At 34.4% G+C, this 24773-nt stretch overlaps 2 protein-coding genes across 3 annotated transcripts in view; one reads left to right on the plus strand and one right to left on the minus strand.

Moving 5' to 3' along the window:
* Positions 1-6159, minus strand: part of LOC109083817 (adenylate kinase isoenzyme 5) — a 101458-nt gene extending 95299 nt beyond the window's left edge. Inside the window, exons 1-3 of one of the 2 annotated variants that reach the window (XM_042770887.1) lie at positions 5767-6159; positions 4366-4519; positions 3776-3943 (exon numbers count right to left, since the gene is read on the minus strand). In XM_042770887.1, the coding sequence (XP_042626821.1) occupies positions 3776-3943; positions 4366-4519; positions 5767-5826 (382 nt within the window). In that variant the 5' untranslated portion in view covers positions 5827-6159. Of the gene's footprint in view, positions 1-3775; positions 3944-4332; positions 4520-5766 lie in introns of both variants that reach the window. The other variant, XM_042770879.1, reaches the window with a different exon arrangement.
* A 1430-nt stretch (positions 6160-7589) lies between these two features.
* LOC109083843 (phosphatidylinositol glycan anchor biosynthesis, class K) overlaps positions 7590-24773 on the plus strand; it is a 44151-nt gene continuing 26967 nt past the window's right edge. Inside the window, exons 1-10 of the mRNA XM_042714258.1 lie at positions 7590-7776; positions 9609-9637; positions 10022-10087; positions 11155-11246; positions 11553-11688; positions 11972-12083; positions 12164-12260; positions 13967-14084; positions 16635-16741; positions 19390-19566. Of these exons, the coding sequence (XP_042570192.1) occupies positions 7668-7776; positions 9609-9637; positions 10022-10087; positions 11155-11246; positions 11553-11688; positions 11972-12083; positions 12164-12260; positions 13967-14084; positions 16635-16741; positions 19390-19566 (1043 nt within the window). The 5' untranslated portion in view covers positions 7590-7667. The remainder of the gene's footprint in view (positions 7777-9608; positions 9638-10021; positions 10088-11154; positions 11247-11552; positions 11689-11971; positions 12084-12163; positions 12261-13966; positions 14085-16634; positions 16742-19389; positions 19567-24773) is intronic.

Below are 24773 nucleotides of genomic sequence, written 5' to 3' on the forward strand. Positions count from 1 at the left end.
ACCGTCTCCACTTGTTATGCTCCAGAACGTATTAGTGGTTTGAACAAATTGGTTGAGTGAATAATTCAATGACTTACTCATACAGACATTCGATTGTTTTGCTTCTGAACAAAGTTTTAATGAATCTGTTGAATGAATAATTCAATAACTCATAGACAGTTACTTATCGCCACCTATAGGCAAAACAATGTACCCTGCAGAAAGAGTCACTGAAATATCCGCACACCACTAATATACAGACTGATGGTCTGTCTGTTCCAAAACAGATAATTGGAGTAAACAAAACAATAAGCAGCCCGAGTGCTGTTGGACTAAACATCAGGAAATTCTAGGACTAGAAGTAACTGCTGTACAACAATAAATATTAATAAACATCACATCACATGATAAAATATTCCACCTACACCAATGTATATTAGGGACTGAATGCCCAACAAACTACAGGCACCAGTTATCAGTATTAGTTGACCTCTATAAGAAACAGTCATAAAACACTGAAAATTTTTAATAAACAAAACAGAAAGCTGTGCAGTGTTGGGAAACATTTACTGAGCTAGAGCTAATATCTTAATAAGATTTGCTTGTTGGTTACATTCAGCACAGATAACGTTTCCCTCGCAAATTTCATCAGTCAACTTAAAGAGACATGCATGCTGTTCAGGGAAGTCTGATAAGGCAGGAGGGAAATGTACAACGATAGCTCTGTCTGAACTATAGCATCCCTAGCACTCAGCGGTCCTGTTTACAGCAGGTATCCATCTCAAATGCATCCCCAGTGAACACATGTAATTGGATTTTGATGAGGGGATGGTCTCTGATTTCGTGATAACATAATTTATTACATCAGTGTGTTACTGCATACAGAACAGGAAAGTCAATAGTGTTGCTCTTAAATATACCTTACTTGAATTTTAAGGGGAAGTCATGGCCTAGTGGTTAAAGAGTATGACTCTTAACACTAAGGTTGTGGGTTCGAGTCTCGGGCCGACAATACCACGACTGAGGTGCCCTTGAGCAAGGCACCGAACCCCCAACTGCTCCCTGGGCGCCGCAGCGTAAATGGCTGGCCACTGCTCCGTGTGTGTGTTCACGGTGTGTGTGCACTTTGGATGGGATAAATGCAGAGCACAAATTGTGAGTATGGGTCACCATACTTGTATATACTGTATGTCACTTCGCTTTTTTTCACTTTTCTCTTTTAAATTTAACCACAAACACAACCATTTGAAACGAACTCTCAGTTTTTTGTGTTCAATACTGTACCTGTGGAATATTAGTTTACTAATATTAAAATTCTAATTTCATGTTATGGCCAATATTAAAATTGTAATAAATTAAAAAAAAATAAATAAATACAAGAGAATTTAAGCATAACATTTAAATAAAGTTGGATTTTCAAAACTTTACTGTCTTTATCTTACTTTATTAACTGTAACTATAAGTGAGTATTAAATAATGACAATGACAATGAAAGTATTAAATATTCTTAGCCAATGTTGGACATTTAATAGACAATTAGTGTAATTTCATGATTACACTAATAATTCATGATCACTGCACATGGCTTAACTGAACCACTTTTGGCTGATCAGATGGTAATCTTCTTTTAAAGTCACACATAATTAGTTTTTTTTTTTTTAAATAATAATAATAAACAAGTGAGTGGGAGTTACTTATGTTATTCTGTCATCTATTGTTTTATCACACACTATAGAATCAAAAGTTTGGTATGTAAGATTTTTTAGTCTCTTATGCTCACGAAGGCTGCATTTATTTGATCGAAGATACAGTAAAAACAGTAATATTGTAAAATATTATTATATTATAACAATCTATTGTAAATACAAGATTATATTATTGTTGGGATAATGTACAAATTGTGTTTAAAAAAGGAATGGAATAATTTACAAATCTCATAAACTTATATTTTATTCACAATAGAATATAGATAAACATATCAAATGTTGAAAGTGAGACATTTTGAAATGTCATGCCAAATATTGGCTCATTTTGGATTTCATGAGAGCTACACATTCCAAAAAAGTTGGGACAGGTAGCAATAAGAGGCCGGAAAAGTTAAATGTACATATAAGGAACAGCTGGAGGACCAATTTGCAACTTATTAGGTCAATTGGCAACATGATTGGGTATAAAAAGAGCCTCTCAGAGTGGCAGTGTCTCTCAGAAGTCAAGATGGGCAGAGGATCACCAATTCCCCCAATGCTTCGGCCAAAAATAGTGGAGCAATATCAGAAAGGAGTTTCTCAGAGAAAAATTGCAAAGAGTTTGAAGTTATCATCATCTACAGTGCATAATATCATCCAAAGATTCAGAAAATCTGGAACAATCTCTGTGCGTAAGGGTCAAGGCCGGAAAACCATACTGGATGCATGTGATCTTCGGGCCCTTAGACGGCAGTGCATCACATACAGGAATGCTACTGTAATGGAAATCACAACATGGGCTCAGGAATACTTCCAGAAAACATTGTCGGTGAACACAATCCACCGTGCCATTCGCCGTTGCCGGTTAAAACTCTATAGGTCAAAAAAGAAGCGAAATATCTAAACATGATCCAGAAGCGCAGGCGTTTTCTCTGGGCCAAGGCTCATTTAAAATGGACTGTGGTAAAGTGGAAAACTGTTCTGTTGACAGACAAATCAAAATTTGAAGTTCTTTTTGGAAAACTGGGACGCCATGTCATCCGGACTAAAGAGGACAAGGACAACCCAAGTTGTTATCAGCGCTCAGTTCAGAAGCCTGCATCTCTTATGGTATGGGGTTGCATTAGTGTGTGTGGCATGGGCAGCTTACACATCTGGAAAGGCACCATCAATGCTGAAAGGTATATTCAAGTTCTAGAACAACATATGCTCCCATCCAGATGTTGTCTCTTTCAGGGAAGACCTTGCATTTTCCAACATGACAATGCCAGACCACATACTTCATCAATTACAACATCATGGCTGCGTAGAAGAAGGATCCAGGTACTGAAATGGCCACCCTGCAGTCCAGATCTTTCACCCACAGAAAACATTTGGCGCATCATAAAGAGGAAGATGCGACAAAGAAGACCTAAGACAGCTGAGTAACTAGAAGCCTGTATTAGACAAGAATGGGACAGCATTCCTATTCCTAAACTTGAGCAACTTGTCTCCTCAGTCCCCAGACATTTGCAGTCTGTTATAAAAAGAAGAGGGGATGCCACACAGTGGTAAACATGGCCTTGTCCCAACTTTTTTGAGATGTGTTGATGCCATGAAATTTATTTTTAATTTATTTTTTTTTTAATTTGATACATTTTCTCAGTTTAAATGTTTGATATGTCATCTATATTGTATTCTGAATAAAATATTGAAATTTGAAACTTCCACATCATTGCATTCTGTTTTTATTCACAATTTGTACAGTGTCCCAACTTTTTTGGAATCGGGTTTGTAACAGCAATCATCCTAATATGCCTATTTGGTCTCTTATTATTAGCATTATCAAAATTATAAAAATTTTCAGGATTCTTTGATAAATAGAAAGTGCAAAAGCATTCATTCAAAGGGATTTATTTAAAATTAAATTCATTTTAAGATAAAATTTTTCTATGACTTTTGATTAATTTAATGCATTCTTAATGAATAAAAGTATTGATTTCTTAATACTTGCAGGGAGAAAAAAAAATAAACATTTGAATGGCAGTGTATTTTAATACAAATTCCAACACAAAACATCTTCAAGTGATTAGCCTGGTATCTGTGATGAAATACCCAGTCTTCGGGCTTACCTATAATGAGGATGACTTTGGGTCTGGGTCTAGATGGGTCAAACACTTCATATTCCTCTATGAGCTCAGCTGTCTCAGACAAGTCTGAGTCACTCTCTATGGAAAACTGGTTGATGGGTGGGAGGCGCTCATATCTCCGATAGGGGAAATTAGGACTGTCCGGGAGAACTGTATGGAAGAATGCAAATAGTTAGTCATAAGAGCTTCTGATATCCTCAACAATATATTGCAAAAAGGTTCACAGGAAATCCCATGATAGGATATCATTGGAAAAACATGTTTTGATTAGATGACAAACTCATTATGTTTTACTGTAAAGGTACTTTGCATTCATTTGCCTTTTTGTATTGCCTCGAGGTGGGTAGAACAATGTTGCCCAGCACAAAGAAAGGAAAACCCCTACTGATGGTTGCCATGCTCTAACAACACCCAAATAATGAATAATGAGCCTGCTGTGCAACACAGCAACACAGCACTGGCCAGTTCTAGTTTGCATGAATTTCAGCGTCGCCTACAATTTGGAGTTGCATTGGCTGATGACAACACCTCCTACTCACCATTGCGGAAAAAAGATCGACGTGACTGCCCACCATTGAGAGGCGGTAACAACTTCTTCTCCTGTCCAACGAACGTGTCCCACCGAACTTTGTCAGTTCCGCCGAGCTCCCTCACCTTCTTAAGGCAGGTCTCTAGGTAGTCTATGGGGTCATCCGGTCGGTAGTACATCAGACCAGTCAGCAGACTCTGAGAAACCAGTGACAAATCAGAGAGGTGTACTGTGTTTATCTGTTCACTGTAAGAACAGGGTAACATGCATTGTAACATGCATTGTTTTTGTCAATGTTATTATTTATACAGTACAATTTTATAAATATACAAAATATATCTTAAAAACTGAACTATTAAAACCATAGCTTATTATTTTATACTGAAACTATTCTGATTATATATATAGTCATTAGAATAACATAACTATGATAGTAGCTATAAATGAATTCAGCTATTAATGGGAAGCTGATATATTGCAGTGTGAAACCATTTAAAATTACTTTTAAGCTTTAACAGCTTTTTTTGCTCTTTCTTTTATAATTGTTATGCATGATGATTTTATGACCTCCTTTAGACTACACATTGAAAACTTATAAAAAATCGTTTGTTTTGTTGTTTTTTTGTTTTGTTTTGTTTTTTTTTTACACAGCAGGGTTGTTTAAAATTAACTAGAGAAGGCAAACGGTGATTAAATTAGCAAAAAAAAAAAAAAAACTTCCTATGTACACTTTCCTATATATTTTGTGTAAATGTTAATCATTACCCTCATCATATGCCCAGGATATTACAACCAAAGTTGGCATGGCGCTCATAAATGCACCACTAACAGTTTAAAGAGAGGGACTGACTCCGAAATTATAGTGTTCACAAAACAATAGTAAAATAATATTAGGTGACTGAAACCAGTCATAAATCATCCTGTTATTTATAATTAGACTTGACTCTGATAAGCATGTGTAGGCTTCTGACAGCACGCCTACCATAAAAACCAAACGATGGACAATCAGCGATGTTGACTCGCATTTTAGACACGATCGACATTTTCAGCTTTGTGCGTAAAAACGCGCACACACTAGCGACTATAAACACATACATAACCCTCGATCATTTGCATATAATCTAATCTGATGCAACACTCCACAACTCAGTTTGCATTATTTACAACACGCAGTACCCCACATACACATACCTTTAAATGAATCATTACCTTTTTTATTATGAATCAACTTTAATCATATTCATAACCTTTCCATAACTGTATATATATATATATATCGAACCAACATTGGTTTACTGATTCTCAGTAGTCGGACATCACATTTTATATCAAATTCTTTCTATGCAAGTAAGCTAACTTCATGTTATTCGTCATTTGTAACAGCTGATGTGGAAACATCTTCTTTAGGATTCACCCGAACAAAAGTTCACACGCAAATGCTCACCTCAAACAGTTGAGGTATCTCTCTCCTGGAGAGATATTCCTTCGCATCGTTGGTGTTCATCTCTGTTTTTGGAAAACTATCGATCCTGTTGCGTTGAGTGTAGAATGTATTCTGTTGCAGCTTCACGAGTCCGTGATGTTGTTGCGATCTTAACGCATTCTCCAAGTGGCCGCTAAACTAGATGGATGAAGACAGCGACGCTCTCAGTAAACCGCTGTGCCTGTTACATGCTGCTTCCAAGCTCTCCTCTAGTCTTGGTCTTAGTATCTCTCTTCAGTGTTTGAAACCGCCAACACAGGGCGATACACCTGTACGCTCCCCGCGCGCTGATGGAGTGACTCAAGTGTGTGCGTTTGGCCAGCGGATGCGCGCGTGCTGAAGACCAATGCGCGTCTCTGGAGTTCAGAGGAGGAAACGAGAGCATGCTGTCTGTGTGCACATCTTAATCCTTAAAATAATAATAATAAAAAGGGTTTTAGTAATAAGATAATTTTAATTTATGTTTAAATAACGAGTCATTTATATTTTAATAATTAATATTTTACAGTATGCACTGTGTATTATATAATAATGAATCATTCATATTTATATATAATGCATTTAATAAATGCATTTTATAATAATCTTATTATTATCTAATATATAAATTATATGTATTAATATATTAATATATGTATATATTAATACAAATATAATACATTAATTTTAAAACTTTATTAAAATATTGTAATATTTTAATTAGTTATATAATTAATGTATAAATATGCATTATGTATTATATCAAACTTAAATGTAGATATTATGTTAAAATTATTTTAAAAATGCATTGTATTGTACAAAATATGAACGATTACAACAATGACAATAATAATGCTCTTATTTATATGATATCATTTCCTGATTTATGTTATTACTGCCACATGACAACAAGATTACACCACACTGATTTGGCAGACAAAACGTTGTTAGATATTAATGTTTTAAAATAAACTTCTTCACATCTTATGAATTAATAATAAAAATAAAATAAAAACTAATGCAGTTGCAGCCTTTTAATTATACTTTTTTGTATTAAAATCTTTAATCTCTTAAATCTAGAATATTAAATATCTAATTATCAAAATAATTTATGAATGAATAACTTAATAGAGCTGAAAAAAAGAATCATTGTCCTAAATACAATGGCATTTAAAGCAACGAGAAAATATACTCACTGCAGATGATAAAAATGAATTTAATGAATCATTGATGAGTTTAATATTTCATCAAAGAGACTGATAAAAACTTACACTGGCCTGCAATCTCACTTAATCCTTAGTTGGTGCCTGCTGATAATCAGGTCCTAAAAATATATTATTGTGTAAATCAGACAACGTCTGTAAGGTGAAAATGCTTTTGATTTTCAGAACTCCATCATGTGAGTGAAGGCGGCTGCTGTCTGAAGTGACTGACAAAATAAGTCTTAAATATAAACAAAGAGCCAGTTTCAGATTAATCTGCATAAGCCTTGTTGGAATGCATCTGATTAATTTGTCGGTAGGGGAAAATAGTATAAATACAGAGCAATTTTGGAAATGAAAAATAAGTATGATAAACATACCTCAGTGCTCCAGTTTTGCTTAAGGTTTGTTCCCTATTAAAAGTTGATAATAATTCTGCCTTATACAGCAAACGAATCCACAGTTGTTGCTTAAATTTATGGGATCTAAGAAAAAGTTACTGATAAAAATTTAATGCATCATCATATATTCATGTCCTCCGTTTTCTTTGCTATATCTAAATATCTGCGCAGAGATATGCCTTTTATTTCGGAAAATGGGACTTTTAATCAAACCGGAAGTATAACGCTTCCTGGTTGCAGTTGCAAATCTAGCCTGTCACTAAACCGATGACAAAACAAAATGAATTATTGCAATTTAATTACAATATTTGCATTTATTAATTTGCTTGTTTCCATACCACATGGATACAGTAATTATGTTGAGGTAAGTGTCTTTATTCATAACTGTTGTAAAACGTTTCTTTGATTCATTGAATGGACAGTGAAGCATTCAGTAGTAGCTAATATCCTCAGCTCAGCATAAAGGTTGCTAAAGGTTTTGAAAATGTTTATTTAATTATTTTAATGGCTGTGTTAATTCCGATTTGTTATATATAAGCATGCACATACATGTAACGACTGTGATGGCCAAAAATACAGTGCTGCCTAGGTAGGGAGCTTGCTAGGTTCATGAATCACAGTCTGTGTGTTACATTATGGTGGCCAGTGTGTTCTAAACATCACATGTGATCACATCAAGTGTATTTCTTTAGGTATTTGGCTTTGTTTAATCAGTATTCATTATCTCGTCTCACAGTTTTCTGATCAGATGACAAAAAAGCACAAAATTGCCATCTTACTGGCACATTTATTTATTTTTATAAATGAGAGCAAGTATAAAATATCTTGAATGTTGTTCAGAATTAATTGTCAAACATACATTGCCAGGGCTGCCAACTTTTGAGTTCAGCTTGGACTGAGAATTCCCATTATTTATATAAATATATATATATATTTCAGAATTAATTGTCAAACATACATTTTCAGGTTTTTCAACTTTTGAGTATAGATATATAGATACAGTGTCATGTGAACGTCATGATGGTTACAGTGTTTCTATCAAAAAATTATGTACAATAACTGTTGCAGTGCTGCAAAACTATTAACTTTTTATGACAACTAACATAGCAATGTACAGTGAGAGATTTGCAAGTTTTACTAGACATTACTTTTGCTGAGTGCCATCGCATTTAAAAAAAATATTTTCACATGAAATATTATTCAATTCAAATATTTTTTTTTTAATTAATCTATTGGTCTGCATTTACGGTGCTTAATGAACATTTATTTTTCTCCCATTCAAAATGAATCCTGCATTTACGTGAAGGATGAAATTACACATAAATATGTACTGAAGTCCGTCATAAGGGAGTCAAAAAAGCACTCTTAAAGGGTAAGTTCACCCAAAAATGAAAATTACGCTGCGTTTTACTCACCCCCGAGGCATCCTAGGTGTATATGACTTTCTTCTTTCAGATGAATCCAGTCCGAGTTATATTAAAAATTGTCCTGGCTATTCCAAGCTCTATCAAAAGAAGCAAAGTTTCCTTACTTTAGCAAAGGAAAACCAGTCTCCTCTTAGCTTATATCGAAATCCTCCGACATTCTTCTTTACAAATCCTTGTTTTGTACTTCTAATTAGTGACTGTTGTTTTGTTTTCATCTCTCTGCTGCGTTTCCGCGTGTGTCACTTCTGAGCGGCGATTGCGCAAAGCTGACCTCATACGTAATTCCTGCGGAATTGCTTCCATTTACAACAGTGAACGCAAGCTAGATTCAAGTGATTATTATGTTTTGAATATGGATTCCTTCGTTTTTCCCCCGGAGCCGTGTGAGACACTTTTTTTTATGGAAGGGTGCTTTTTATTTCACTTCTTTTGGACTGAAGCAATGCAACACCCGCTGACTGCAATGATAGAGCTTGAAAGAGCAAAGACAATTTTTGATTTAACTCCTACTGGATTCGTCTGAAAGAAGGAAGTCATATACACCTAGGATGCCTTGGGGGTGAGTAAAACACAGCCTAATTTTCATTTTTGGGTGAACTAGCCCTTTAAGTTCAACTAATTGCATTTTATATAAATTTAAACTATAATACATTTAATTGTTACATTCAGTTCCCACTTGAATATATTATTTTAAATAATTTTCATAGTAAGAACGTTTTTTTTAAAAAAAATATGTCAAATGATATTTTTCTCTTATTTTAATGTTTTAATTTTAATTTTCTTTGTCTAACTAGTTTTAAAGCTTCGCTGGTTCAAAACCTGTGCATGATGTTTTATGTCACATGACCTCCTGCAAATGCATCTCAAAGCAGTCATTTCATGCCTTGTAATTGTTCTCTATAAAGTGCATACAGCATTCAGTCAGTACATGTGGAGGCAATTTGTGCTGTTAGCACTTTGCCATCATATTACTTAGTGTAAGTGGCTTTCACAAGCTTCCATGCTAAAATGGACAAAGACTCTATGTGTGGTCTCCATTTACTTTTCTTTTGCCCATGGATTTACCTGAAAGAGAATATTTTCACATTTTGTACTACTTTTGAGAGTTTGATTACATTAATAATGCATTATTAGTCTGCATTAAGGAGCGCACAACATCAGAAATCGAATTGGAATCAAATGTTGAGTCTTGTTCAATAATTTTGAGTTTTTGTTTAATTTTGTGTTTTGTTATTTTTGTGCACCATTATTATCCAACAACTGGGCAGTCTTGGTAAGTTTGAATTTCGAGAATTTATAAGGATTCATAATGAATAAATTACGAAACGTGTACTTTTGTTGCTAAAACATAACAAGACAATAACATATGATAACATGGTAAACTAGATTTATCCTGTGACAAGGTAGAAGACATTTTACAGCAGTAGTTCTGAACCTTTTTGGCTCCAAGACCCCCCAGTGTCCAAAACAATATTCAAACACCTTCTAAGTTGTTAGTGATTTAAGATACCGATCTTTTATTTTAAGAATATTTTATTCACAGTTTCTACTTGATAAATTATTTTAGAGCTTGGCATAACTAGTAAGAAGCATATATTTATAAAATGTATAAAAATGCCCATGGAGTTACGTGAATTTATTAATTTTCCAGGTTTAACTTTTCCAGGTTTAAAAATCACACTTTTAAAACCAGACATTTTTTTTAAACAATGGTATAGTTGGTATAGTAAAATACATTCAAGTCATCTTGAGTCCCCCTTAGAAGTTTGCTGAGGCCCCCTAGTGGGCCCCGACCCACTGTTTAAGAACCACTGTGTTACAGTCAGTATTGTCATTGTTAATTAAAACTATATTTTAAAAATAGTTTTTGATAATTAAAATAAAGCTAAATAAAATATACATATTAATTACATATTATATTATATATAAATACACTTAAATTTAAAAGTTGAAGTAATAAAATTACTACTACTATTACTAAACAAAATGTAAAAATAAAAATACATTAAATCTAAATAGAAGAAGAAGCAGGACAGCTCAGACATTTGGTTAATGCTGTTTAGCCTTTGTTTTAGGGTGCTGTTGTAGGTTTAGTAAAAATCTTGGACAAAGTTAATGCAGGCATTTATAGCTGGTTAGCATTAATGTAATTAAGGGTACATATAGATATATTGTACTAGCAAATAATAGCAATAATAGAAAAGAAGAAGAAAATACAGCTAATTTAGAGGTATAACATGATTTTATTATTGTTTTTTTGAATTCCAACTTTCCAATATGTTTTCTTAAATGCTGCTTTTTTTCATGTTTTTTGGAGTTCATAATCATGTTTATGTCTAGGTCTGCACGTCTAGATTCTGGTTTAATTATCGGCATGTGGCGAACACGCTGTCAGTTTACAGAAGTGTAAAGAGACTGGGCATTCCAGACAGGTGAACTTACTCATTTGCTTCAATTATTCTCTAAAGCATCTTCTCTAGACACATAAAAAAAACAGTGGCCTGTTGAACGACAATATAATTGGACAAATCTACCGTATATCAACTATTTTTCCCTCCTGGTATCCTCATTACACAGTGACACATTATTTGAATAGTCTTTACCCACTGTTTTCTGTTTCTTTACTTTAGTTGTTTTCTCCAGAGTTAGCTGCATGTGTGCAGTGATATTTGTGTCCCTAGCCGCAGTAAAAGTCTTCCTGTCTGCTCTGATTAGATGTATTTGCTCTGCTTTCCCAGTCACATTGTGCTGATGCTAGCCGATGATATGGCCTGTAACTATAGAAACCCCAAACCAGCCACTGTGTTCAGTCATAAGAACATGGAGCTGAATGTGTATGGAGATGACGTGGAGGTGGATTACCGCGGATATGAGGTGAAGCGGCTTTTGGTTTTAAACTAATATCACTTATATTGGATGGTAATAAGGCTTGTTCTGTGTCAGCACAAGAAAATGTTTAAACGTAATTAAAAATGTTCTTTGCTTGTCTCTGAGCAGCACACAGTAGTGATGTTTCCTTAATGATTGTTTTTTTATTATTATTATTTTAAAGAACCAATTACTCAATTTTAATGACAGTCATTTTTGAGACCCAAATTAAGACTCTTCAATTTTTGTGGCAGGTCTTATTTTAAAAGCATGTCTTTTTGTTTAACAGGTCACAGTAGAGAATTTCCTGCGAGTCCTGACAGGGCGTCTCCCCCCCAGCACCCCTCGATCCAAACGTCTGCTTTCCGACGACCGCAGCAACATTCTCATCTACCTGACAGGTCGGACCGGTAACAGCCTCATTACTGGCTTTTCTGCATTTCTTCTTTTTTTCTGAATCTGTGGGTCTCTGTTCTCACAGGTCACGGTGGAAACGGCTTCCTGAAGTTCCAGGACTCTGAGGAGATCAGCAACATGGAGCTGGCTGATGCTTTTGAGCAGATGTGGCAAAAGAGAAGGTAATTATTGAAAGAGACGCAGTGGACACAGAGTAACTGTAGCATCTTGATTTATCACATATGATTGATTTATGACAATCTCAGTCTTGTGGTGAAAGATCTGTCCTGGTGAATGAATGGTTATAGGTTTGAATCCCACCCTCTATCCATGGATATCACTGTTATACCCTTAACAGAGCCACTTGACTTTGGGTTGTTACAGGGAGACTGCCACTATAACAAGTGTACTGTTATATCATTTGCATTTAAATTTGTTTTTGTTTTGTTACAGGGAGACTGCCAATATAACAAGTGTACTTTTATTTTTTATAAATAATAACAATAATAATAATAATTATTATTATTGTGTAGTATTTATGGTTTCCATAAAGTGTGAATTTTGATTTATGGTTTTGATGTGGATATTTGTTTGGTTGTTGGTTTAGTATGTTGAACTGGATATATATATATATATATACATATATATATATATATATATATATACATCATATATATATATATACACATATATATACATATATATATATATATACATATATATACATATATATATATATATATATATATATATACATATATATATATATATATATATATATATACATATATATATATATATATATATATATATATATATATATATATATATATATATATATATATATATATATTATACACACACACACATACATACATACAGGATCTAGGCTGAATTTTTCCCTATATCCTCATGCACTGTAAGTTCATCCCTGATTTATTCATGAATAAAACAACAACTATCTTTATTAGCACTCAACGGATTCATTTAGTAATGGCTCGGTTTCATTTGAAAGTATTTTCATTGGAGGAGGAAAAATAAAAGTACTTAAGTTATTCAGTATAAATGTTCATTGAATGCTTATTCAACCGCTGAATAAAAGCAATATCACACTTCCAGTCGTATCAGCAAATGTATTCATTCAGCTTAATACTTGTGTACTTACTGCAGAGAGAGCATTGCAGAAATTGACCAAAACAAATTCCAAAATGCACATCAAATGACATCAAAGTACAACATAAAATATGCAGTCTAGCCTTCATTGTGTGGCTCCTGGACACAGTGTTGATGTACAGTACATGGCTGAAGGGCTGCAGCTGCCTAACGTATTAATTGTGTGTTATAAATGCTCTAATAGGCTGTTTAGGTTCTAGCACTGTGTAAATATTGTGGGAGGTCAGAGTGAGGTGCAGTGAGAGCTTTCTCTCTTTCTGTAGAGGACTAAACACAGGATGTTTTGTGCATGTCAATGTGGTAATTGCAGGCTTGATCCAATAAATCAGTAAAGCCCCTTTTGTGCTTCATTGCTCCCCCATTACATCTTAGGTTCATGTGATTCCAAGCCTTCTCATTCTCTCTCTCTCTCGCTAGTCAGAGATGGCCAGAAGTGTTTTCTAATTTTTATTATATATTTTATTTTGTGAATGGAGCATTAATGGATGCTGGGTTCTTGGTTACCATGGCAACGGCTTGCGGTCAGTGCTGTGTTGGTTGTGTAGTGAACGTGGCTCAGACAGCCTTGATCCCTGTGCTGCAGGTCAGATCTGGCTATTATTACTTCACCACCGGCTTTAATTATAAACAACATTAGATTGCAATGTTATAGAAGAAAAGTAATTTAAAACTGACAAGAATCAACCGGCTCTAAAACGGCCTCCTTTCTTTGCAGGTACAACGAGTTGTTATTCATCATAGACACGTGCCAGGGGGCCTCCATGTATGAGAGGTTTTACTCGCCCAACCTCATGGCCCTGGCCAGCAGTCAAGTGGGAGAGGACTCGCTCTCAGTGAGTCACACCTTCTGCTCTTGATCTTTTGCACACCTGACAATTAAAGGGGTCATATGATGCTGCTAAAAAGAACATTATTTTGTGTATTTGGTGTAATGCAATATGTTTATGCAGTTTAAGGTTAAAAAAACACACTATTTTCCACATACTGTACATTATAGTTTCTCCTCTATGCCCCGCCTTCTGAAACGTGTTGATTTTTGCAAAGCTCATCGGTCTGAAAAAGCGAGGTGTGCTCTGATTGGCCAGCTATCCAGTGCGTTGTGATTGGGTGAATGCCTCAAGTGTGTGACGGAAATGTTACGCCCCTTACCATACAATTCCGTCTCCCAGGCCGGCTCACGAGACTCAGTCAAGCTGCTCTTCTCGTGAACATTCCATCATCGGTTCTCTTTTATCAGTTCAGTCAATTTATTGTTAGGAGTAACTGAATAACTCAGATATTGGTTTATTTCGCGTCAGAGGGAGTGTAAGGCATGTTTATAAACAGAATAACTTAAAGTTATTTGTGCATTAGTGCGTACTGGAGAAGCGAACCGTTTCAAATGATTCAGAGAGATTTGGTGAACTGGTTCGACCGGTTCACTAAGAAGATCCGGTTAAATAGAAAGATTCGTTTGCGATCCGGATATCACTAGACGAGACAAAACCAATTAAACCCATTACAAACGAGGCATTTGTTGCATCCAGTGGGGACATAATTACTGATTATAATGACTTTATGCTGTCTTTTTATGCGTTGCGTTGCGTGTCATGCTGCGTAAACATAAAACTATGTCTGCATTTTGATCTGAGAAACAACAAACAACAAGCCTACTCTACTGCTCAAAACTCGTGTTTGAATCATCATTTGCAAATTATTTAAATATAAAAAACATACCTATAGGCTGTGAGTCAGAAGCAAGAGACTATCCTTGCAAAGTTTGAACTGCCCAACTTTATAGAAACAGTCGTTGTGCCACAGACGCACTGCAGGCTACTGATTCAGGAATCCTCCATAAAATGTGCAGCACACATCTGAATATTTGGGTTGAACTGTTCTGGAACTGTGTTGAAATACAACTTAACCACTGATTTCTAGTCGTGTCCTCTTTTGGAAGGCCAAACAAAGTTTCACTTCAACGAAACACACAGCGACTCCACAACAGGGCAGCTGCAGCAACAGCGAGAATAAAAGTTACGCCTTCTATCTTTGCGTGAACATTTGGGCGGCGTTATGCAAATCTTCCCACATAGTGATGTAGAGATGTGGGGGCGTTTTGGAACGACCCGTTTTAGGGGGGTGTGGTTGACCCTTAACTTTTATAAAGAATATCTCTTTGGGTTTGAGACTTTAGTCTTTGCAACTTTACAGATCTTCTTTATGCACCAAGAGCTTGTAACATAACAAAGAGAAAGGAAAAATTTAAATCGCATTATATGACCCCCTTAACATTTAGTTGTAGCTGTTGGATATTATTACAATTCTGCAGAACCTTTGAAAACCATTGACATAAAAATCATAGACAACATGGTTTATGGAGTTTAAATGGATGGGAAATCATTGTGATTTGGGACATGATGAGGTCTGGGATCAAACCAAACCAGCTTCGAGGATAGTTGTGTTCCTATAACGTGTGCTAAATGCTGTTTTTAATCTTTATAGCATCTTTATATATTCATGCCGACTAAATTTAATATATGGCTTATGGATCATTACAGTAAGATATTTCAGATTCTTTTAAAATAAATTAATACTTTTGTTTAGCAAGGATGCATTAAATTAATAAAAAGTGACAGTAAAGACATTTATAATGTAACAAAATAATTCTTTTTCAAATAAATGCAGTTCTTCTGACCTTTTTGTTTGTCAAAGAATCCTGAAAAAAAATATCTCAGTTCCCACAAAAATATTCAGCATCTCAACCATTTCCAACATTGACAATAATAACTGTTTCTTGATCAGCAAATCAGCATAATAGAATAGGATTATGATTGATGATGGGTCATGTGACACTGAAGACTGGAATATATCACATTTAAAGTAAATTAGAATATATATATATATTTTTTTTTACTATATTTTTGATCAAATAAATGCAGTCCTTCAAAAAAAAAAAAAAAAAAAACTCTTTCAAAAACTTTTGTCTAAACTGTTTAATCCATATGTGAGCATTGTTAATCTTGTTAATGAAATTATTAATGAAAAATTATTCTGAAGGGTTTGTTACTATTTGGTCTAGTGTAATATAGATGAGACAGAACAACATGTACAGTATCATGGCTATAATTTTAATTAATTAATTTTTTTTACAAGGACATAAAAAATAATTAAAAAAATTTATAAAATTAGATATATATATATATATATATATATATATATATAACAATGTGATTAATAAAATATGATAAAATATATCTACTGAAATACAAATATGAAATATATCTACATCTGTACACCACGACTCGCTAGAAAGCCCTGACCATTTATAATTAATACAGATTTGAAATTATTAGGAGAGTATGGGGGATTGGAATTGGTTCACCTGTATTGTTTTGTCCATACAGCATCAGCCAGACTTGGGAATAGGGGTCCATCTGATGGACAAGTACACCTTCTACTTACTGGAGTTCCTGGAGGAAGTCCATCCTGCTAGCCAAGCCAACATGAACGAAATTTTTTTGTTGTGTGTGTGTGTGTGTTTGTGTGTGTTTTTGTTTGTTTTTTTTTTTTAATTCAAGTGATATGGTGTGTGGTTTGTTTTCTGGTACGAACTGAACTTAAAAAGCATCCGTCACAAAGACGTCCTGTCGCCGCAGATGAAAAGAACGGCTTTAGTGGACCACAGGCCTCTTAGCATGTCACTTTAAACAGAGTGGCTAATACAGGTGTAGGTCAGACAGCTTTGAAACAGTCAGGAGGGAGACCTTTTCTCTGAAGGCCTGGGTGAGCGTGAGTTTTCTCTTCCATTTATCTGTGTGGTTGGAGTCCCACCAACTCCCACAATCCATTTTGATCTCTCCTGCCCTCCACATCCTCTCTGCTTGGCACAGTGCTTCCCAGATCAAACAGGTCCGACAACAGCCTCTTTTCTGGTGCTTTTTGTTCCTCGTGCTCCTCTCTCGCTCTCTCTCCATTCTACTGGATTAGCAACGTTATTATTGATTTCCCGTGGGGGAAAGAGAGAGGTTTTAATGTTGATGGAAAAGGGCCACTTGAACTCTCATGAATGATCTCTCTTTCACTGTCATCAGAAAGATTACGAAAGTTCTTTTATAGCTTTCACTGTGTGCTGGAAGTTGTGGTTGGAAATAATGCTCTTCTATCGCCAAAGGATCATTTAACTTAATTCTAAAATTGCATCAAGTACGCTCTTAAAATTAGCCTCTGAACTGGATGTTCAGTAAATGTTGTTTAGAAGTCATGTCAAGGTTGGTTTGTTGTCATTCCAGCTATAAATACATATATATATATATATATAAAATTGCATCAAGTACGCTCATCTATATATATACTATATATATATATCTATATATTTAGAAGTCATGTCAAGGTTGGTTTGTTGTCATTCCAGCTATAAATACATATATATATATATATATATATATTTGTTTTTATTTGTTTTGGGTTTTGGTAGGAACCAGTACTTTTATTCAGCAAGAATGAATGAATAACATTCACCAAAGTGACAGTAAAGACTTTTACGTTGTTGCAAAAATGTCTATTTCAAATAGATATTCTTTTGAACTTCCTCTATCCTGAAAAATTGTTTTCAACATTGATAATAATAAGAAATGTTGCTGCTTCAGCTTTGCCATTGCAGGAATAAATTGCATTTTATATCATATTAACAGTCATAAAATTATTTTTATTTTAAAGTGTAATAATATTTCACAGTGTTACTGGTTTTACTATATTTTAAAATAAATGCCTTAATGAGCATAAGAGACTTCTTTCAAAACATTTTAAAATCTTGCCAACCCAAATCTTTTGAACAGTAGTGTAAAAAGTGAGATGTTAAATGTTTCTATTATTATTATTAGCCTATTATTGTTATGTTGTTGTTGTTGTTGATGTTAATTAGACTGTATTAATAATAATGGAATTGCTGGGCGGTGATGTTTTTTATTTATAGCTGCTTTTTTCTTTTCATTAACATTCAAATAGACAATAATTTACAAAACTACTTGGCCTTTAATCCAAATGTTGTTTTTTATTTATCAAACATTTTCAAAGGACCTAATTCTTGATGTTTTTGGTAAATTGTATTAAATGATCCTGATTAGGTAGGCTTGTATCATTTAAAATCTGTTTTATATTGACGTGTTTACAGTGATTCAGACAAAACTAAGCCGTTTTTATTGTTAGCTGATATGCCTCTGCACATGTTCCTGTTAAATCAAAAATCTTAGTCCATATTACTGGCCTTATTGTGCATTATTCATATGTTCATGCTGTTCCAGAGGGAAAAAAATAAAATGTCTCCCATTTCCCAGTCATGATCTCAGTTCCCAGCAGGTCAAAAAATGTCCATTCTTTCCACAATCAACTGCAAACCAGCATTCAAGTCTGCCTCCATTCTGATACAGAAAGTCCACTTTTCACAATCCAGTCATTTCCCAGTGGATAAAATCAGACATTATTGAATCTCATATAATATTCCGTTTCTGAAAATGCATTGAAATATATGACATTCGGGGAAAAAAAATGAATTGTGAATGCAATTTAATGTCGACCTCCCTCCCCCACACACTTCATTTCAGCTGGACAGGATTGGTTCTTAAAATATTTCATCTTGAGGACATAGTAAAAAGGATGATTTAGAGCTTAGGGTGGTCAAAAGTCCCAAATTTAGATGTATTAAATGTTTAGATAATGACCTAAACCTCACCGAAACTGGGCACATAGAGAAACAAATGTTTAATTGTTCAGGATGGGATGTATGCAACATTTTAATTTTATTTGTTCCATCATTTTTTAACATGAAAATGATGTTGAAAACCTCCATGAATGATCAACCCAGTTTTTCATGTCCGTGTTTCATTTGCAAGCCGATTTTCATTAATTTTCAGAGTCTGTTTTCATAAGAATTCACAAGATTAATGGCACTTTCCTGCACACCATAGCTGGATGTGCGGGAACAGATGTTATTTAAATGGTAATTTTTGTTCTTTTTCTTTTGTGTTCATTTCTGACAGCTTGCAGTTCCATTAAACTGCAAAACCATTTGGGAATGAATGCGCTCTTAGAACTTGGCAACCTATAATTAATCTCTTTGTTTGTGTTTCTCAGTCTCATTTGACTGATAGTTACATGTTTGTTTCAGTTTAAGGTGTGCCCGCAGAGTCAGTGTGTGTCCACTCCTGGTCACCGAACTGACCTGTTCCAGAGAGATCCGGGGAGTGTCCTCATCACTGACTTTTTTGGAAGTGTCCGCAAAGTGGAGATCACCAAGGACACTATCAATCTGACATCCCCTGTAGAACCACCAATAAAGAGGCAAGTAGATCACAGCTGTTAGTCTCTAAATGATCTCGAGTTTCCCAGGAAAATGCAGTGTATCTTCTGTAGTAAATTGAGTTAATTAGCCTATTCAGTGTTGGCTTTTATGGGACACAAAACATGATATATACTGTATATACCTGTATATAATATATTATATAATGCATTTTGCTTTATAGTCATTGAAAGCTTAAATACTAAACATTAATTTTGGTATAATGTGTGCGGGGCAGGGGATCATGCTACATCCTGTTCATGTTTATAGGACAAACATCTGATGACTTTTCCTGCATTTGCCATGCTAACTTTGGAGGAAAAATGATTAGACTCTTATAGGCATACTCTTAAAGGGATACTCACCCTCATGATATTCAAAACATGTATGACTTTCTTTCTTCTGAGGAACGTAATAGAAAATACTTGGATGAATGTTGGTAACCAACATTGCATTTTTGTCCATACATTGGAAGTCAATGGAAACCGTAACTGTTTAGTTTAATTTTTGCATGGACTATCCATTTAACTCTTTTCCCACCAGCATTTTTGAAAAAAGTTGCCAGCCACTGCCAGCGATTTTGATGATTTTCACTAATATTTGATGGCCTCCGGTATATTTTGCTGTATGAATATATGAATATGCAATATACCAAAATATCAGTTTTATTCTAGCTTAAAGCATTCTTTTTTATCAACACTTGAATATAGGTAGGTTTCATAAAAATGTATAGTTTTGAGCAAAAAGGTGAGAAAATCACATTTTTATCAAAAACTATATCTGGATAATATTCAGTACGATTATCAAAGCGTAAATCTGGTAAATCCAAAGCTCCAAAGCTTGCACAGTCATATACCACTTTATGAATCAACATTTTACTCTGTAACATTATGAAGTTTTCATTTTATATGCTGTCTATTGCTGATGATCGCATTATTTTTAATATACATCTGTTTACATAAGAGATCGCTCACTTCTTTTTCTGTTCACATGTGTTTTTGTTCGGGAGGTTTTGTACTCGTTCAGAAGATAAAGTGTAATAGCGCCCCCGAGTGTATAACAGTGAAAACACAAAAAGCCATAAAAACTCGTCTTTGGCGGGGAAGCGTTGTCTTCTAAAAGATCATCAATGGCAGGGAAAAAGTGAATATGGAAGCTTGTTTCCACCACTGAATATTTTTTTTTTGTTTTAAGCTAAATTTGGCTTTTTATCTCATTATTTAGATTTTTTGTTTATATCTCACAATTCTTATTTTTATTTTGATTTTTTTTTTCTCTGAATTGCAAGAAAAAAAGTCAGAATTGTGAGATGAGTCGCTTTCATTCATTCATTTATTCATTCATTCATTTTTTAATACTGTGGCAGAAACGGGCTTCCATAATTTAATGTCCAGTTTAATGTGAAAATTAAAACTATATGTAATAATAATAATAATAATAATAATAATAATAATAATAATAATAATAATACTATTTCTTTATTTTCTTTGGTCTGGCATAATTAAGATTTTTTAAATGAGTGTTTAGCAGTTAGAGCGGCAGCCCTAATTCACCCGTTTTAAATGTTTCAGAGCAAGCAGTCTAATTTAATGAAGCATTTAGAAGCATTGTGGCTGTTTGCGATTAAAAACCTTATTAGTTATAGTGACTCCTCTAATGACCCGCTAATGATTTTGCATACTGCGTCACCATGATTACTGAGAAATCTCCCAAATTGTGTCACACAGGTTTCCAGTATGATAAATATGACTTTTCTAATAGAAAGATCTGTTAAACCTTCTCTTCAAAACAATTCAAAACACGTTTAACAAACAGTTCTCACTATGTGAACTTGAGCAAGCTGAATTATTTAAACACCATTCAGAACCTCACTGTGAATAAAGTAGCTACAAAAGGGTCCACTGGCTTCATGTCAAAACAAAGTGCTCAAATAAAAGAGGAGGATGTTGTTGAGGGGGGAGGAGGAAAAAGAGGGGGGGGGTATTGTCAGATGAGATCTGTGCTACTGCAGTTGACCTTTTGTGTGGGGGTTGGAAAGAATATGAAATCCAGATAGGAGCAGGAAAGTTGTGAGAGCATACAGGGGCTGCGGACCACAGCTACAGTACAGTAACAAATGTTACTTAAACATGATTTTACATTCTTTATACAAAAGATATTTCTCTTAATGTAATTAATTGAATATTTAGTTGATTTTTTTTAATTTTTTTTTAATAGTTTTTTTAATATTTTTTTTATTTTTTTTTAATCAAATTTTTGTTACTTTTTTTTATTCACAAAATTAATACTGTTTTACTTGATTTTTTTCGTTGTTTATTAGTTAAATTGAGGAAAATATATACAGGGTTCCCACGCTTCTTGAAACTACTTGAAAGTACTTGAATTTCAGACATATGGATTCAAGGCCTGGAAAGTACTTGAAAACTAACATAGGTCCTTGAAAGTGCTTAAATTAAATTTGAAATCAGTTTTGTTTTATGCTGATATTTTTAAAATTGTCCGATATGTGCTTCTGTCAAAAACAGAACAAAACACGGTGGGGTTATCTGTTTGATATCTGACACAATCGCGTGCAGCAGCACAAAGTTGATTCTGTGCTTGCTTGATCTCATATAGATAGATAGATAGATAGATAGATAGATAGATAGATAGATATAGAGAGAGAGAGCCGGAATCACCAATAAACAAAAAAAAAAACAAATACTTTCAAACATACTGAAACTAACGTTACATATAAAAATACTGTATTTAAAACGGGTAGTTCATATGTCGTCGGACGCAACTGTCATACCGCGTGTCCTGTGACAAATTTGCCGCATCTGCGCACGGAAGTTATCAGTCTAAATATTCTGCAAAGTCAGTCAACGGTGAAAATCAATAGTAGATTTCATCTGAAGTTCAACAGTTTAACACTAATATTGGACATAAACACGTTAAATATAAAGTAGGCTATTCAAAACAGGTAAATTCATATATTTGAAGGTAGTGTTGAATTGAACTGATGCATCAGTCATACAACGCTCTGGCCAGCGCGCCTCATGACGAGCTCGACGCACCGCCACAGAAACAAGAATGAGATGCATTCTAACATAACTGTGGCATTAAACTCAGTTAGTGAGGGCTCGTTTAAAATATTACACATATATACGCCGTTCAGATTACTTGTTACAGTGCAATGAAATACCTTATATCTGCAGACGATGTACGACGTCTGTTTGTGGATAGACTTCACCGGCTACATGCGCTAATCCTCGCGCGTGTGTGTGTGAGAGAAATGCGGTGCTGAAGTGAAATAACTGGGCAGTTTGATAGTCATCTTTATTTATATAGCTGATAGCTGAATCATAGCTGAATCATAATAGGCTGCCTCATAACCTGCGGGTCGGGTTGGGGCGGGTAAGGAAAAAAACCCAACCCGCGCATCAGTATTGGGCGTGCTTGCATAGAGTTAGTGAAGGGAGACGTAAAAGACTGGACATCACGTTGGTTTCATATGGATTACTTTATTCCTTAATATTTGTTGTCGATAAGACTTGCTTAGTTTAAAAGTAGACATGTCAATATTTCTATAGAAATATCTCTCATATCTCTTTCTCTATCTCTCATATCTCTTTAACATTTGAGTATTTGTTAAGTTTCAGTTCATTTTAATAACATATTTCTAAATGAAGATCACGCAGACAAAGGCTGCAGACAGCGCACTCTGTTTGTTTTCTTTATTTTATAAATCCCAAAGTTTTCTTATTATGTGTGTATACAAATAAAGTAGACCCTTTACAGATTCTATTGATGTATTGCTCTTACCTGTACGATCAAAACTGAAAGTGTAATTTAAGTTATTTTCAGTGATATGCCACAAAAAGCCTATATGCATAGACTGAACAAAAAATAATTTATATTTTTCAAAATGTGCAGAAAATAGTACAAACTCTGCTAAAGTGAATGTTTTGAACAAGTATTAACTTAAACATTATAAAACAAAAACAAAAAAAAAACACTATTTTAGCTTAAGGTATTGTATCTATGGTCCTCTGTGGGCCTTTTACCCCGTGCTGGGGCACCTCTTCCCCCGTGTTGGGTAAAAGGCCCCTCTTGCCACCTCATACATTTATAGGATTTTTTAAACAAAACAAATAACTTGAATTGTTATTTTCACACAAAATCAGTTGCTCCCGTTAATAGTCAATACAAACATATTTTTGTATTTATTATTTTTGTATGTATTTATTTTAAAATATACATATTTTAGGGCGCAGTGATTAGCACAGTTTTTCTTAAGGTGTGCGTTTAGCCCCGTTGTACCCTACCTCCCACAGTTCCTTGCAATGTGTGTCCTGCTCCCGTATATGGCATATAATTTTCGAACATCAGTGAGCCGCTATCAATATGCGGGGTATTTTAAATAGGGCAAATCTCGCGGTAAGCGGGGGTTTTACCCTAACCGGAGATTTGCGTCCCGCGGGAACCCAATCCCAAAGTTTAGCGCATTAGCCTAATTAGCACTGCTTCTCCATAGGTTATCAGTCTAAATGCCGGGAAAGTGCAAATTCAATGGGATTTACTATAAAAAGAGATTTACAAAATAATTGTAATAAATGTTATCACAACATTTAGCAGCTTTTTTTATTAATTAAAAATTGAGACATTCTTAATTTAAAAACTCTTAAATTTTGTACAAAACTACAGCAAAAACCAATGTCATGCATTTTTTATCAATATTTCAGAAACTGCATTTGAATATTAGCATTATTGAACTTAATGGATTTCAAGTCCTTTAAACACGACTGTCTAAAACGGTTTAAATTTAATAAAACCTACACATAAGAAACATCATTATTACTGTGACATTTCTTTATGTAACTATTAAGTGTAAGTGAAATGGTAAGTACAGTAAGGACTTTCATGATGTTATGTGCTGGGGGTGTGAATTTCAAAGGTGCTTGATTTAATAAAATGGTACTTTAAAAAGTCATTGAAAGTCCTTGAATCTGGTGTTCATGAAAGAGTGGGAACCCTGTATATATTTTTTATAATTTTGTCTTAAAGGTATGAGGTTTGTAGTTTTGATTAGAATTTAAGGAAAAGTTTCTCAGCATTAGAATACATTGTCATGTTGCATTTTTTCCCCTCTCTTTTCACTAGGACCCATTTATCAATACTTTTTTAACTCTACACAGTTTTACTAACTTTCAGTTTGGCACAGCAATTC

The sequence above is a fragment of the Cyprinus carpio genome, chromosome A2 (assembly GCF_018340385.1).
Source record: "Cyprinus carpio isolate SPL01 chromosome A2, ASM1834038v1, whole genome shotgun sequence".
In the NCBI taxonomy this organism is placed as follows: Eukaryota; Metazoa; Chordata; class Actinopteri; order Cypriniformes; family Cyprinidae; genus Cyprinus; species Cyprinus carpio.